At 34.6% G+C, this 17,541-nt stretch overlaps 1 protein-coding gene across 1 annotated transcript; it reads right to left on the reverse strand.

Moving 5' to 3' along the window:
- Positions 1–1,285: 1,285 nt before the first annotated feature.
- On the reverse strand, positions 1,286–15,416 carry LOC114163791 (protein arginine N-methyltransferase 1.5). The gene is made up of 23 exons (XM_028048113.1): positions 15,022–15,416; positions 13,850–13,967; positions 13,112–13,221; positions 12,088–12,177; positions 11,914–11,979; positions 11,001–11,080; positions 10,660–10,735; positions 10,491–10,577; positions 10,235–10,301; positions 9,844–9,935; positions 9,723–9,758; positions 9,544–9,612; positions 8,935–9,003; positions 8,760–8,813; positions 8,564–8,638; positions 8,063–8,155; positions 7,876–7,979; positions 2,774–2,822; positions 2,602–2,688; positions 2,318–2,423; positions 2,137–2,224; positions 1,676–1,769; positions 1,286–1,561 (listed from the first exon to the last, which is right to left on the reverse strand). Exons 1-23 carry the CDS (start codon positions 15,157–15,159, stop codon positions 1,478–1,480), a joined length of 1,932 nt encoding a protein of 643 aa, XP_027903914.1. The 5' UTR covers positions 15,160–15,416; the 3' UTR covers positions 1,286–1,477.
- Positions 15,417–17,541: the final 2,125 nt, after the last annotated feature.

Genomic DNA, 17,541 nt, shown 5'->3' on the forward strand with positions numbered 1-17,541 from the left:
ACATTAGTTAACTGGATAGACTCTAATGAAATCAGTTTAATCGATTTTATGGTGACATTAACTTCTTTTTAATATGTATAAATATTTATATTAGTGTCAAATTGATATTGGTCTAGTGGATATTGATTAAAAAAATATTAAAATAGGTTAAGAGTAGTTAAGTTCATGTTAATCTTTTTTTTTTAGTATGTATATCATAAGAATAATAAATTACTTTTATTCTATAGATATGTATATAAAGATGACAAATTTTTCTGGTTATTATTTCTTTGACTTTCTATACATAGATCTCCTATCACTCATCTCTTTTATTCATGATTGTCAAACTTCTCACTCTGATTTTTGACACTTCTTTAGTGTTTTCTTTTGTTTTTTTAATTTTATCATTTTAATATTTACTTTAAAAATTTAAATAATTATACATAAAAAAATATATTTTTCAACTTTATCATTTTAATAACTAATTTTTTAATTCAATCAATTAATCATTATAAAAAATTAATTTACACTTTTATATATTAGTAACTACTTTTCAAATTTAAATAATTACTCAATATAAAATTAGTTACACAGTATCCCATATAACATCATCTTTCTTTCAACAACTATTATTTTATCATAACTAAATATTATATTTTATATATAATTATACGTAAAGAGAATTTACACATTTCATTCCCAATTTTATCCTTTATTATTATAAGTTATTTTGTAATTTTACTTTTTAAATTTTATAATTATTTGTAAAATTAATTAATTACCTGCAATAAAAAAACTATCTACAACTATTATTTTTAAAGAATTTTTTATTTCCGTGTACATAATGTTTTTCAATAATTTGTTTCTATATAACAATATCTAACAATGCGCACATAATGTTTTCCAATAATTTGTTTCTATATAACAATATCTAACAATGACGTTGTTGGAAAAAAAAAGAGAATTTTTCTCAGATGAGATACTTGTCTGCTCTTCCAATAATTGGTTTCATTACATTACTACAAAAATTCGATAGACTTTTCTTTCTCTTCATCTCAGATATTCTGTTTTAAAAATCATATTCCGAAAATGTTTCAAAAATTCTGTTCAGAAAACAGAAATTCCAAAAGCGAAAGATTGCAAAATATGTATAACAGAAGTAACTGACAGTTCCCACTATTATTTAAAAAACAATCCTATTCTCTCAGCAACATTATGATCGTTGTGTTGAAATTATCACCTGCTGCAGGGGATAATTGTTTGAGAAAAGTGAAAATGTTTTTTGAGTTAGTTATAATGCATATCATGGTTTAAGGCATAACTTGGATTGTGTTTAGTAAAAAATAATATAAATAATGCGGGTGCTATAAAACTACTTACATTAGATAGATGCATTAAGAAGAATACTAGCAAACAAAAAGTAGCTTATTGTACAACAAAATTTCCCATAATGAATTGAAATGATAATATTTCTCTACAGAATACATGGGGCTCTCATCTAAAGCCCAACCCAGTATGAACGTCCATTACTATTGTGAATTGGGGTCGACGAAGGAGAAGTAACACCCCACTCATACCAAACCTGTTTTAAGATTCCACAAGAAAATAGTATCAGTGTTTATTCAAAGGAAAAAAAAATGCCATGGGAAGACAAGAAAAATTACGAAAAGTCAGAAGCATGTGAAATTGTATTAACCTTGGTAGAACCACAACAGCGCCAAAAATGAACTTCGAGAGTAGAACCAGGGCTTACACAAATGGGTGCCCTCAATGGGAAAAATATTGCAAACCTGCAAAAGACGGCCAAGAGAATCAGCGTTTGAGAAATTGATTTGTATTTCCTGATCTTAAGGGTCCGGTATAAAAAGACACAACTATTTTTATTAGAGCTCATCCAAATCAACAACTTACATCAAGTAAAACAAACTACACATTATACAAAGAATGACACGATTTACAAAGTCACGTAGCAGGCCGTACGTAGAAAGGATTAAAAATCGGGTAAAATTTTCTTAATTGAGGTGCATAGCATGTACTTTGATCTTTTCTATGTGTTCCTTAGGAGGATATATTATCCTTTCATATTTTTCTTTCCGATTTGCTACTCCAAAATAATTACTTCTCAACATGGAACAAAGCAAACAGAAATTTCAATACCAACTGAACATGTTTGGTGTTGCTGTTGAAGGTTCAATTCCAAGATGCACATCCTTGTAAAGTGTCGCATCAAAGTAACCAGCAAATCCTGTAATCAAGGAGAACACAACATCAATCTTATATACAAAATTTCCCAAAATTGGATTCTAAAGATTTGAAATAATAGAAACATATCACACACCGTGTACCATTGCAGATCCAGTGTCACTTGGAATCTCAAAACTCAACTTTTTATAACGCTGATTGTTTTCATGTTCAGAGCGTTTTGGATGAGTAAATGTAAAAACCTACATATAGATCAAGAAAATGAGCATAAAAAATTACTGTAAAATTCACTAGAAAGAAAAAACCAATAGTATATTGATATCTGAAACAGTGCAAGGCCTTAATTAATACATAGATCAGTATCAGTCGGCGTAGATTCAAGAAAAAAACAAGACAAGAATTGTGTATGAAGAAACTCACAGATTGCGATGGTGCAAGTCTGGCAACATTGTGTAATTTCACAACATAAGCAGTTTCAAAATGTACAAGATCTTTATGCGCCTTAACCTGAAATACAATCACAAGACAATAATATGAAGTGCTAAGTTTCTAAATGTTAATTAGAAACAATTAGAAACTACTAGATATATACATCATTATACAACTTCGACGCTGTCACTGGTTGGAGGAAACTTGTATACCTGAAAAAAATCCAAAATACATACATTAATCACTAAGAACCGCTTGAAACACTCAATTTATACTTACAAAACACAAGTGAAACTCCATCATTGGCAAATTTATTAGCCTCAACAGATTACAATAATTAGCTGAAACAACTTTCAAATGGAACATTCTGACCCTGAAATTGTTTTGCACTGTCACAAATTGTGACCAAAACTACAGAAAATTACCATTTTTTTACTTGAGACTGAGACTTTAAAATATGAGTAGTGGACAACAGTACCACTCTCTTCCTCTTCTATTTATAGTGAAGCAAGCACGTACATATGAAAAGATATGAAAAGACTACTCTAAGATACTAGGCATGATTACATGCAATAGTAGATATGGCAGTAGGTAGTTTCCCACACTCAACACCCTACACATAGGGTTAATGATACAATAGGTATAGGTAATAATTCTAACACTCCCCCTCAAGCTGGAGCATACAAATTGTATGAACCAAGCTTGGAACAAATGAACTCAATCCGAGGTCCCTTTAATGACTTGGTCAACACATCTGCAAGTTGGTCATTTGACCCAACGAACTCAGTACAAATTTCCTTGGTCATCAATTTTTCTCGAACAAAGTGGCAGTCAATTTCTATGTGTTTAGTTCTCTCCTGAAACACTGGATTTGATGCAATGTGGAGAGCAGCCTGGTTGTCACAATACATCTTCATGGTCTGAATTTCACAGAAGTTAAGCTCTCGAAGAAATTGCTTTACCCATATGAGTTCACACGTGAGAGACGCCATTGCCCGATATTCAGCTTCAGCGGTGGATCGAGCCACTACATTTTGCTTCTTACTTTTCCAAGAGATAACATTTCCTCCAAGGAGGACACAATATCCCGTAGTAGAGCGTCTGTCAATAGGAGAGCCTGCCCAATCAGCATCACAGTACCCAGAGATTTGAACATTTCCTTTATCTTCATATAGCAAACCTTGTCCTGGAGCCTTCTTGAGGTACCTTAAAATACGGATGATGGCATTCCAATGTCCAAGACATGGAGTCTGCATAAACTGGCTAACAATTCCAACTGCGAAAGATAGATCAGGCCTCGTAATAGTGAGATAAATTAACTTTCCAACGAGCCTCCTATATCTCTTTGGATCGGAGAATAATTCGCCTTCTACTGTTGTTAACTTCTGATTCGGGTCCATAGGACTCTCTACTGGTCTGCAGTCAATCATACCTGTTTCTTGTAATATATCAAGAGCATAATTCCTTTGAGAGATTACAACTCCATCTTTTGACTGAGCTACTTCAATGCCCAAGAAGTATTTGAGGCTTCCAAGATCCTTGGTTTGAAAATGTTTACACAAGTGCTCCTTCAGTTGAGATATTCCAGTAGTATCATTTCCTGTAATAACAATTTGCATACCATACCAGACTCCCCCTGAGCAACAAACCCAGGAGGTTGCTCCATGTACACTTCCTCCTCAAGATCACCATGAAGCAAGGCATTTTTGATATCTAATTGATGAAGAGGCCAGTGACGAATTGCTGCCATTGCAAAGAAGAGGCGAATAGTAGTCATCTTGGCCACGGGAGAGAAGGTGTCACAATAGTCAAGGCCATAAACCTGAGTGTACCCTTTTGCAACCAATCGGGCTTTGAGTCGATCAACCTGACCATCAGGGCCAACTTTAATTGCATACACCCATCGACAACCAACAGCCTTCTTACCCAAAGGGAGGGGCACGAGCTCCCAAGTATGATTGCTTTCAAGAGCCTGCATCTCTACAATCATGGCTTGTCGCCATCCAGGATGATCAAGTGCTTCATTCACATTTTTGGGAATAACAACAGAAGACACTGAGGATAAAAGTGAACAATAGGAAGGCGATAATCGGTGATAGCTAAGAAAATTATAAATGGGATGTGGATTTCGAGAGGAACGAGTACCTTTTCTGAGAGCAATGAGCCAACCTGAATCACCTTCATCAGGAGTCGTGGGATCAAGAGACGAGGGAGAAGAATCTGAAGTAGGGGATTCACCATGTTCTTGAACAACTGGACTATTCGTCGGCGTCCTGTGTTGGAGAGAGTCAATAGGTGGAGATGATGGCTCAGGAGGACTTTGGTCGAGACTTGGAGGGACAGGGACACTGGAAATATTGTACTCAACCACGGGAATAGGAAGGACCTGCTGGATGACATGGACATCTTGAACAGATGGAGAGAAGTAAGGGGTCTGTCCAAAAAATGTAACATTGGCAGACATGTAATATTTCTTGGTTTCAGGAGAGTAACATCGATACCCTTTTTGAAGTCGTGAATAGCCCAAGAAAACACATTTGAGAGAGCGAGCAGAAAGCTTGTCTAACCCGGGAGACATGTCATGAACAAAACATACACAACCAAAAACTCTAGGAGAAATGTGAAAGAGAGGATTGTCTGGAAACAGAATGGAGAAAGGGACCTTATGATTGAGAGAGGAAGATGGCATCCGATTAATAAGAAAACCTGCAGTTAAGATGGCATCTCCCCAGTGATGGACAGGAACGTTGGCACTAAGCAAAAGGGTACGAGCAATTTCAACTAAGTGTCGATTTTTTCTTTCTGCTATACCATTTTGTTGTGGCGTATGAGGACAAGTAGACTGGTGCAGGATACCATGGGAACTCAAAACATTAGAAAGAGCAGACGAAAAATACTCTTTGGCATTGTCACTTCTTAAGATTTTAATTACTTGACCAAATTGATTCTTGATTTCATTCAAAAAGGATGTGAAGAGGGATAATAATTCAGAACAATCTTTCATAAGATAAACCCAAGTACATCTCGAATATTCATCAATGAAAGTAACAAAATACCTAAAGCCAAAAGATGAGACACGACTAGGTCCCCAGATATTGGAATGGATAACAGAAAAACTAGAAGTACACTTTGATTGAGATCTTTTAGGAAAGGTAGATCTAACATGTTTTCCTAGTTGACATGACTCACATTCTAAAGTCTGGAGATGACTAAGTTCAGGAAACATTTTCTTTAACTTGGACAGGTGAGGGTGACCAAGCCGATCATGTAACATTTTAGGATTAGGGGCTGCAACACATGACACACGTGGACAAGATCCAAAATGGTATAATCCGCCCGCTTCATATCCTTCTCCAATCCGTCTCCCCGAGCCACGCTCCTGTATAACAAAAGATTTGTCATCGAAGGTTACAGAGCAATTCAATGTTTTGGTTAACTGACTTAAGGAAATTAAATTGAAAGGACAATTAGGGACAAAAAGGACAGATTTTAGATTTAAGGACGGAGATAAGATGGCTTGACCGACTCCATTTGAGGATGTTTTAGAACCATTTGCGAGGGTTATAAAATGAGATTTTTCTTGGAATGAAATGGTTGAGAACAAGGAGGTATTACCAGAGTCAATTACCCATGAATTGTGACCTTCCATGGATTGAGAGATGCAAACAGTTGATGTACTTGGAGCTTGAGATGACTGTGCCAAGTTGTTGGATTTGAGGCGTAGGTACTCTTGATAATCGTCCTCGGTGAACTTGGAGTCAGTAGTCTCTGCCTGGGAGACATTGGCTGTTTTGGCAGGAAATCCATGTAAAGTGTAGCAGTTTTCTTGGGTATGACCCATCCTTTTACAATACGTACACTGAGGACGCCCACGACCTCCACGTCCACCTCCTCTAGTTCCACGACCTCCTCTTCCTCGGGTGGCAACCATGACAGATGGTTCCATTACAGCAAGAATTTCTGGAGTTTGAAGAGTTGGAACACGTATCATGAGGGAGATCAAAGTTTCCATGAAAGGAACCTCATGAGAGGTCAAAAGCTGATCTCGGATATGATTAAAGTCTGGGTGTATAGCGCGGAGGATCATTACCATATAGTACTTGTCAAGCTTTTTCTTCATTTCATCTAGAGAGTCGACTTCCAAGAACATTCGAAGTTCTTCCACAGCAGCTTGAGCGTCATTCATGAATGACATCATATCATGGTTAGTCATTTTCATAGATGCCAACTTGTTCGCCGAATCATAGAGGCGTTGAATATCATTTGCATAGATATTCTGAGTTCGCTTCCAAAACGAGTGGCAAGTTTTGAAGGCCCGTAGGGACATCAAAAGTCGTGGTTCCACCGATTGCCACAATAGAGCACATAGTTGGAAATCCGCTTGTTTCCACTGTTCAGCTTGTTTCCATAGTTGGCCATGATAAAGAGAGGATCTCGGAGAACAGTAAAACAGTGACGAAAACAGTGAAACAGTGATGATTTTCGACTTCGAAAGGGACGATTTCCACAAGAGGTGCTACTGAACTTCGCGCGGAGAGGCGGTTCAGATCCGGACGGAACTGCGTCGGTGGACGACGGCGGACGGCAGCGGACGGTGGCGGACAGCGGCAGAGGACGCAGACAGTGGCAGATAGTGTTGAGAAGTTGTTTGACAGTGTTGGGTAGTTCAGAAACGAGGTAAATCGAACTTAGACAGCCGCGGACAGCGGCGGTGACTAACGGCGATCAACCGCGGACAGCGGTGACGGACCAGCTGAGACAGAAACCAGAGCGGGATCGACCCGCTCTGATACCAACTTGAGACTGAGACTTTAAAATATGAGTAGTGGACAACAGTACCACTCTCTTCCTCTTCTATTTATAGTGAAGCAAGCACGTACATATGAAAAGATATGAAAAGACTACTCTAAGATACTAGGCATGATTACATGCAACAGTAGATATGGCAGTAGGTAGTTTCCCACACTCAACACCCTACACATAGGGTTAATGATACAATAGGTATAGGTAATAATTCTAACATTTTTCATTTTCATTTCTAATCCAAGGAAAAACTGGGGACAAAACAAAGAAAATGCATTGATCTTTGGGGCATAATGAAGCCCTAAAAATTTTCTTTAATTCCAAGATTTAAAATGACCAGATAAAACTTCAGCAACTAATTTGACCATATACTTAAAGTAAATTGCCCAAAACAGATATAAAACAAAGATCCGTGCACAAAAGATAAATCAGTAACTACTGGAGTGGAAGCAATTTACATACGAAGATGGTATTGAAATTCCATCTTGCTTTAGAAACCTTTGGGCTCCATCTAGACACTCGGGAGAAAGTTCATTGTCACCAAAAGAACCTAGCAATTCACTAACCTAAATTCAAAACAAGAACAATCAGACACTGGAATATGCACAATAAAAGTCAAACGATTGAGTAGTAAGCATTCAAAATATACCAATATGTCAGCTTTTTCAGCGGCATTCCAATGTCGCATGTCACATGAGACTATGGTGACAGTGTCCTCCCATCCTTCTAACTTGACCAATGCCTGTTCTAACAATAAAGTGACATGGAGTAACATTCAAAAATAGAAGTCTTATACCAAAAGAAAAAGAATTTTTTCCACGAAGATAATCTAAATCAATAGGCGGAGAAAAGGCAAATAGCTTAAAAATGTAAGAGCACCAACCCTCAACACAACAAAGAAGAGCCAAAAAACAATGATAAAGACAAATGGTGTTAAGAAAATAAAATTTATTATTCAAAAAACAAAACAGAAAGCATAACAAAGAGTATGACACACATTCAAGCCCGTTATAAATATATTACAAAATCTAAAACTTGATAATAATTAGGTCATGTATTTGAATTTAGCAAATACAGCAAAAAACAAATAACATTACATTAGCACATGAATTCATGGAATCAGCATAGATGTTGAAAATCCAGAACTTACATGCAGGGTAACAACTGCATTTGGATTCTTTTCAACTGCATAAACTTTGAGCCTCCGCCCAGTTTCTTCAGCGGCCTACATATGAATGTGACAAAAATCACTAAGGAATAGGATATAACAGATTCTACATTTCACAGAATGTGTTCAATGGGAAAGAATATGCAAAAACTCATCAATTTAAGGGACAAAATCACACCTGCAATGATGCCCGCACAAGAGGCCCACGCCCTGCCCCAACAACCATCAATACCTAGGCACGGGAACAAAAACAAATAATTTTCAGGTTGATGCTGGTGTATATATCACACCCCCAAAATATCAAAATTAAAAAGTAAAGACACTGACAAGAAAACTAGAAAAAAGAATATTACAATGATTTTAGCAGATGCCTCTTCATCAGGAACCCTGTCCAATAATGCTTTACTAACTGCTCGCTGATACTGTCAAAAGGAGTGTTGACTATTAGTTTACATGTACGAAAGAAACCAAAAACATAATATACACACCAACAACTTGGCCTTCATATTCCAGTGATACAAAAATCGCAAGTACTAAGGTCATTTCCAAACATGTATTGACAAAACCCAAACATCTTTGTAAGTGCTAAGGTTATTTCTAAACATGCATTTACGAAGCACAAACATCGTTGTAAGCTTATGATAATGAAAAACTGAATAAAACACATAAATAAGATCCCTTATATTCTATATACCTTCTTTTCCAACAAATTTTGAAAATCAAACCGTTCATGAAGATCATATAAATAAAACACAATCTATATCATCCCAAATTTAAAAAAAAAAAAAAATCTTTGGATGAAGAATAGGATAAGACATTTCATGATGTGAGATAAACAGAAGTTCTAAAACTAATCAACTCAGGCAGAAAAATTGCTCAGCAAGTACAATTTAAGGGGAACAGGAAACATATTCATCAAATAGATACACTCAGTTAAGAATATCATGCATACACTGTCATACATGAATGTATTTCACCGAATCTTTCTCAAAAGTCTCGTAAGTCTGAGCTTCCAAATTATCCATCAAAGGCTGCAAAATTATAAAACATTCAAAAATTATTTATCTGAAAGTGCAGCATAATATGATAGTAACAAGACAATAACCCAGTAAAAATAAGGCAATGCAAAAATAATGCTTACTTGCAAGGGTGACTGTAAAAAATCCCTGTAACCAAGCTGGCATAAGATGCTGAGAGAGTCAAGAGGAATACAATAACATACAATCCTATGCCATAAATTCAACAAATTTAAAGATAGATACCTCAAAACGTTCTTGCTCAGGAAGAGGATCCATTCTTTGGTATAGATATCCAACGTAGTCCAGATAGGGCCGCAAGGGATGTCTTTGTGAATCTGACAGGCAAAAATACGGACTTTAAACAGAAGATTATAACAAAGGGCTACGAATATGAAGAAACAATGGAGCACCAAATAACAGCTTCTAGTCCCAATTTAAAGGTACAAGCTATGTAAATATGTCGTATTACATAGAAAATAGTTGCTGCTCTAGTAACCTAAATGCAAGACAAAAAAAAGAGGGTTTCATATCAGGAAAACATTGAAAAACTAGTTTAATGGGAAGAATAAGATATTCTAACTATTGATCTACAAAATTGAGATAACAAACTCTATAAACTAAGAAAGGTACTTACTTTTATCAGAAGTGTCATTTGCATCCATACTTGCGTTTGGATGAACAGAATTTCCGGATATAATGATCTACAAAATTGTTTCAGATTAGCTCAGTACCCTTTTGAACTTAAATTACATTCCCTTTAATCAATCAAGGAGCAACGCAGTATCGAGGGGGGAAAACACGATGATGTTGTCACAGAAGAATAGTATAAATCATTGCAAAAATAATATTTACAATACAATAATATTAAAAATAAAACTTAAATGGTGCACCTGTATAGAATGGTTAAAAAACCCGGAAATTAACCTCTGGTGACGCTTGGAGAGGCATGGACACCCATGAGAATTAGTTAGGAAGCACTGGAAAAATTCCAATCCAAACCATTATGATACTAATCAAAGAAACAACAATACTGTTTGAAAAACCACAAGTTATCCTTACATCAGTATTTAATATAGCTGCTCTAACAGGCTCCCCAAACCAACGCCCAAGTGAATTTGTGGATGGAAGAGTACTCCTAATGAAAAGGTTTCAAAGAAAATTTAATAATATTCATGAAATTAAATAAACTCACAAAAATATAAAAAAACATTGGACCTAGGAATATAAAGCAAGCAACAAAATCCAAGATCAGGGTAAAATATACGAGTGAGGAATGCTAGCAACACTATCTTAAACACCAAAATGTATGACTTCAAACAAGTTCAAATCTATAGCAAAAACAAAGTTGCTAGCGTTCCTCAACTATAATGGATGAAAGGAATAAAGTGTAGACCACTCACAAAATATCAAGTGCAACTGAGAGTTGACTATGATGCTCGCACAGCAGACGAAATGAATTCCAAGATTCCCAAGAGTCGTCCTAAAAATCAGGATCACAAAGTTTAGAAACTTCATGCCCAAACAATTCATCTCATTTAATCATCAACAAATACAGGTTAAACAAAAATAAAAATATATGGATAAACACCATATAAATAGAGGGTCGTGTATAATTGAACTTAAGAACCAACAAGTTCACTATCAAGCAGTTTGACTCTTATAGTAAAAGTCTTTTCATCAAGAATTTAAAAATCAAGATAAATTTGTTAAACTAAGTTTACAATCAAAAAAATACTTAGAAGTTATTAACACAAATAAAAAACTCTTACCCAACTCACAAGCATTAATGTAGCATTTAACTTAAAAAAGTAACAAAGTAAATATAAAAACTTGCATTTTATAGTGAAAATCACATGTAAACCCAAAATCAGAAACTTAATGGAGGAATTGAGTTTAACCATTCTGCCAGAGCTCACATGTGTCTTACACAGCTAGTGTCCTGGGATGGCATACTTTTATAATTCAAAGCATGACTAGTACTACCCACACCAAGTACCCACCAAACACGAAATAATATCAACAAAAAATTCGAATTTTACAACCAAAATCATGTGTAAACCAAGATCAGTTTTACAACTTTGTCAGAGCTTATGGGTCAATTGTTTGTTGTGTACTAAAAATATCTTAAACTAGTAGAAGGCAAAATTTAACTCAAATTAACAACAGAGAAACTCTCATTAAAGAAAGAAAAAAAAAAGGATGAAGGGGGTACATGCATGTATAAAGGGCAAGTGGTGATAGATACATGATACAACATAGCTGTACAGAATAGAAGACAAGGACCTCACAACATAAATTTACATATGTACTCACCAAAGTAACAGATTTTTCATCCATAGAGTCGACATCAGGCTTAACCAATGGAATCCTAAGCCACAGCTGCATTACAAAGTCACAGAAAATAAACAGAAGATTGGAGAAAATGAAATTCATGAAATAATAGAGAGACAAATAAACCAGACATTAAAGTTGAACATATAGTCACACCTGAATATTATTTGCACCCTGTAAGATTTGATTAACACATCTAGCATAATTGGCACAAGAAGTTCCTTTGGGAGAAGGAAGCAGGCAGGCCTGCAAAATTTTAAAAGGAATTAGCAAAACCATACACATGTCAGCCAATGAAGAATATTTGTGTGGGTAATCCAAAAAAAACGTTAGCCACCAGTCACAAGTCATTTTTCAACAATGTTTCCATAGTTTGGTGAATAAATAAAGCATGAAACAGATACAAAAACCAGCAATTCAGAAACATAAATTTACATAACCAATACAAAATGTGTTCGTTTCTCCCCTTAGTTAAGGATATTGTTTGCATACCAGCAAATAAATTTTGGCTTTCCCAGATAGTATACCTTAGGCATGAGGGTGTTTCAAGAAACTTCAGAAAATCCCCTGTCTAACACTGTAGTTCAATACAGATACTGAAATTTCCCTGGGCCATGACTCCGGGCTGCAAACTATTCTGCCCAGTCACGTGTCGCAAGGGTTTTCTCATTGGTTTATAATGTATTCCAATATTTTTCTTCTTAAAATTTGGCAAAAAAGTTCAATGAAATATTACATAATATATCACTAAATGCATCTGTTCTTTTACATTTTTTCATTTAAAAAGTTAAAATGGGATACTGATAGAAAAAAATTAATATCCAAAGTAATACATACACACACACACACTCCTACCATATCCACATCCTAATTTTAAAAAAATTGTCTTACTCCATATACATACTTCAAACCAGTTCCAGTAGTACAATGCCAGGTACCATAACCATATCCATGCAACATAAGAACAATAAAGATATCATAGATAATCAAATTTGTTAAAGCTCAAAAGAATATTATTTTGTGTGGAAGTAAATGACGATTAAGCATTTGTGTGATTCTAAGAGAATAATCAAAGTTCAAAACTCAAGCAATGAACAAGAGTGGAATTACTGATCTAAACCGTTCAAAGTAACAATATTTAAAATTGAAGTTTCGTCAATTTGGTTATACCAAAGCAAACCTGTAAAGAGAGATGAGAAGCCCAAGCAATTTCTTGTTTAAGTGTAGTTTCAGAATCTATTCTCAGGGTTTCATCCTCTGAATCCAGGTCTATCCATGAGCTAATTTTTCCTGATTACAATGTAGTTAACAGGTGAGAACATACATGGCTGTGAATCAAACAACATTATCAATGAAGTGTAGAGAATTTACTAATGACCAAAAGATTTTAAAAACCAAAAGAAGCAATGGAAAATAACCAGGCTCTACAAATCTATTACGTATCATATACATCCTTGAAAAATAAATATGAATTTATAAATGGAACTATCTAAAACAAAACTTGAATATAACATTCTAAAATTGTAGTAAAAAAATAATCACAATATCGAAGACATACAGCAGGAACACAATAACATTTCCACATTGATGACACAATAAGCTGAATACCATGTTTTAGCTTTTTGTTATGTCATATCTATTCATGTAAGAAATTGCCCCGCCTCTGACAGGGTGAAAGGTGTTTAAGGAATAAAAACGAACACATTCCATTATGTAATGGCAATACACAAAATAGACTGAGAATAAAATTTATTTTGGTTCGTGAATTTCAAACTTCCAACCCTGCAAAATTCACAAATAAACCAATGTGATTTCAATCCAAGATATGAAAAGGGGTAGGTAGACTACATATCGTGATAAATATGCAAAGTTCATAACAATTAAAAGTGAAAATGTTAACATAATAGGTCATTCGTACCCACTACATGACTACTCCATTGGGATGGACTCAAGACCAAATCTGACCCAGCAAATGGCAGAACACCAGACCCCACAACATCTTTTTGCACTAAACTTGGTCGATAAGAAGGATCCATCTGAATCGTATGGTGAAATCATATAAGATAAACAGACAGTAGGAAACTATATAAACAAAAGGATCATTTCTCATCACATAATGTTGTACTTCAACAATGTATATGTTGTTAATAGATGACAACATGTATAAAAAGTCAGCAGTATGATAGACTACACGCTAAATAAATCATATGAAAGGAAATAAAATGTTCATTAAGTACCATTTCTTTAAAACCAGTTACACATCACTTTTTGGCATCACAGGAAGTTGCAAAAAAAAATGCAGATGATGTGGTCACATTGTGTTCTATTTGAAGAAATTTAAAAAAAAAAACTTAACACATCATCCAAAATCAAGGATTAGTCAAGTTTTTTATATAACTTTCATAATATCCTAAGTCCCTCGAGAGCGCACGGGGTTGGAGCATCATTAAAAGCCCATGCAAGGTTTCAAAAGTGTAGACTAAAAGGCTCTTAAGTGAAACCGCATTGAAACAGCTTCACAAGTAAACCTCGAGACATTGTTAATTTGGGTAAGCTTACTGACCAGACATATATGTAAAATGCAACAAGAAGCCGCCACATGACTGGCTAATTAGCTACCATAGCAGCAAACAAACACACCTAACACCATTACAACCTTACAAGTCCATTCAAACGTTCATAATAGGAAGTTTAAAATTTAAGAAAAGAATTGCAAACTGATACCAAGGGAGATTTTAACTTTGAAAGGTACGACAGAAACATGCGTTGAAATGTAGTTCAGTAGAGCCACACAATGAATCCCCAAAAGGCTCGCTGGTGAAGCGGTTTCACTGTAAAAGGCCCTATGGAGCAATTTCGTTTAGGTGAGCTTACTGACCAGTCACACACAAAAGGCGCAACATGAAGTTGCAGTGTGAGTGGCTAATTGGCCACCATTAATGACCTAAATTCACTACAGTGCACACTTTCAATTCACTCATCACATTAATAAAACGCACAACATGAAAACCAAATCTTCACTTGTCAATTCACTTCACTGATTTGTGATGACAAAATATTACAATGCATCAAGAGATGAAGGAGACGAACCAGAGGAGCAACAACGAAATCGAAGCTTCCAGTATAGAGGTTGAAGTGGAGGACGTGTGGCATGTCATCGTTGAAATCGGTCTCCACACCGCAGTAGCGAGACTCGCTCTTATCCCCTGACCTTTCTCCGAGAGGCATTTTCGCTGATCAATTCTCTCTAACACCGATAAATGGATTGAGTTTGGGGCGGTATATATACTGAGGTCAAGCGATTTCGAACATGGTGTATGGTGTGTTCAGAGAGAGTTGGTGGAGGGTTTTGGTAGGGTTTTGTAGAGGAAGTAGTTACTGCACCCAACCCTAGGGTTTGTTTTCGGATACAATGGGTGGGCTTTCTGGAACTATGATGAGTATTGCTTCGTGCACCTCTAGAATGACTAACTGCACCTCTCGAATATCTCACCACACTATTACTGTTATTATCTTCGCTATACCGCTACTGCAAAGGAAGGAAGAAGAAGAAAAGAAAAACGATGCAGATGAAGCAGAAGAGAGAAGAAGGTTTCTTGGAACTATAGCAAGTAATGAGTATTGCTTCGTGCACTTTTTTAATTACTAACTACACCTCTCTATAATCTGTAATGATAAGAAAAAAGTTTAATTAGTCGGATGATCAGTTTGATATCTATTTTTAAAAATGTGTCAATTTAGTTCAAACTTTTAAATAAGTATCTTAATCAGGTTATTTTTAAACAAAAATTATTAAAGTCATTAACTTAATTCATAATTTTTATCACTAAATCTTAATATAAATATCAATACTTAATGCTTTAAGTCATTTTAAATATTAATACTATTAATGATATTAATATTTTTTTCTTTTGAAAATGACTAATTGAAGTATCTTTTCAAAAATTGAACTCAATTGACATTTTTTTAAAAATAAATATCAAACTGATACAATTAAATGAAAGTGAGTCTCATCCAACTAATTAAACCTAATTAAAAACTCGAACAAAGACACCACACTGTTACTGTTACTATCGTCCCGTTACCAAGAAGAGGAAACAGAAGAATAAGAGCTGAGAAAGCTGTACAGGAAGAATAAGAGATAATTGTAGAAAAGAACATGTTTAGAAAAATTCTTTTTGAAACATGTTTCATGTGTTTTGAAAAGCACTTTCTGAAATATAGTAAGATCTATTAAATGAAATGGAAAAGTAACACATTTTTTTTCACTAATTTTACTTAATAATGAATAATGTATTGAAAAACGTGTTTTTGACGTTATTTAAAAAAAAAAAACTTTGTAGAACAGTATGAGTCACCGATATATTTGAAATTAAAAATGTTATATTGTGTTTTCATTATGTACTTGGTATTAAAATTTGGTAAAAGCTCGCTCTTTGCTGTAAATCAATACACTTTTACATATTGTTAAGAGAATGGTTCCTAAATATACAAGAAAAAAAACGTTATCATCGTATTTTTCTCCCTTAAATTCTCGTCATTTTGAGTTAACACATGTATATACAAACATGTATATACAAAGACTTATTAATCAAATTATAAATAACTCTTTTCGGTAACCATGAAAGAACACAAATACTTATAAATACTTATATGCAGGAATGTCAATGGGACGGATAAAGTACGGGTAAGGTACGGGCAGTAACTCTCCCGTATACTATCTGCTGGATAAATATGTTCCGTATTCGTATTTATATTTGTCAGATATCCGTTATAATTTTTTAATATTCACAGATATCCACGAGTACTCACGGGTATTTACAAAAAAATATAAATAAGTATTTAACAACATATTTTAATCATAAATTCAAATAAAATACAATGCATAACATTCATAAATTGTAAACAAAGTTCAAATAATCCATTTAAATAGTGTTGAATGACAGTTTATAAAGAAATGATTTTTTTTAAAACTAATTGATAAAAAAATAATTCATTCAAAATCAATATGTTAATATTTTAATCATATTTTCTATTTATTTTTAATTTAAATAAGAGTATAGTGGGTTTGGGTATCCACGTGTACGAATATTATGATACCCGTACCCGTTTCGTTAACATGTGGGTAGTAGAAATACTCGTATATGTTATCCGCGTATATCCATTTGCAATATGTTATCCGCGTATATTCATTTGCAATATTCATTTCCTACCCGTTGCGAATTTTATTCACGAATACCCGCGGGTACGGATTTTTTTGACATCCCTACTTTATATTTATATGTATTAATTTTAGATCCTTTCTAACTCTTTTGCCGCCTAATTTTCTTAAACTCCCTTAATGAAATTCTTTAATTTCGTTAAATTTCAGGGTTCAAAAATTTGCTTTACTCAAGCTTATATATTCGTACTTCAAAATATAACATTAATTGTTATATTATAAGAAGATCCTGATTCCCCGCACCATTTACATATGTTGCAGTATTGAGTTTAAGAAAATCATCAACACCATAAATATTTTTACTTTCAGCAATTACCTAATCATTCTAGAATAAAGATAGAAGTTAAATTCGCATAAATAAAGGTGCAACATGACCTGAAGAATAAATC

This window comes from Vigna unguiculata, chromosome 9 (assembly GCF_004118075.2).
Source record: "Vigna unguiculata cultivar IT97K-499-35 chromosome 9, ASM411807v1, whole genome shotgun sequence".
NCBI lineage: Eukaryota > Viridiplantae > Streptophyta > Magnoliopsida > Fabales > Fabaceae > Vigna > Vigna unguiculata.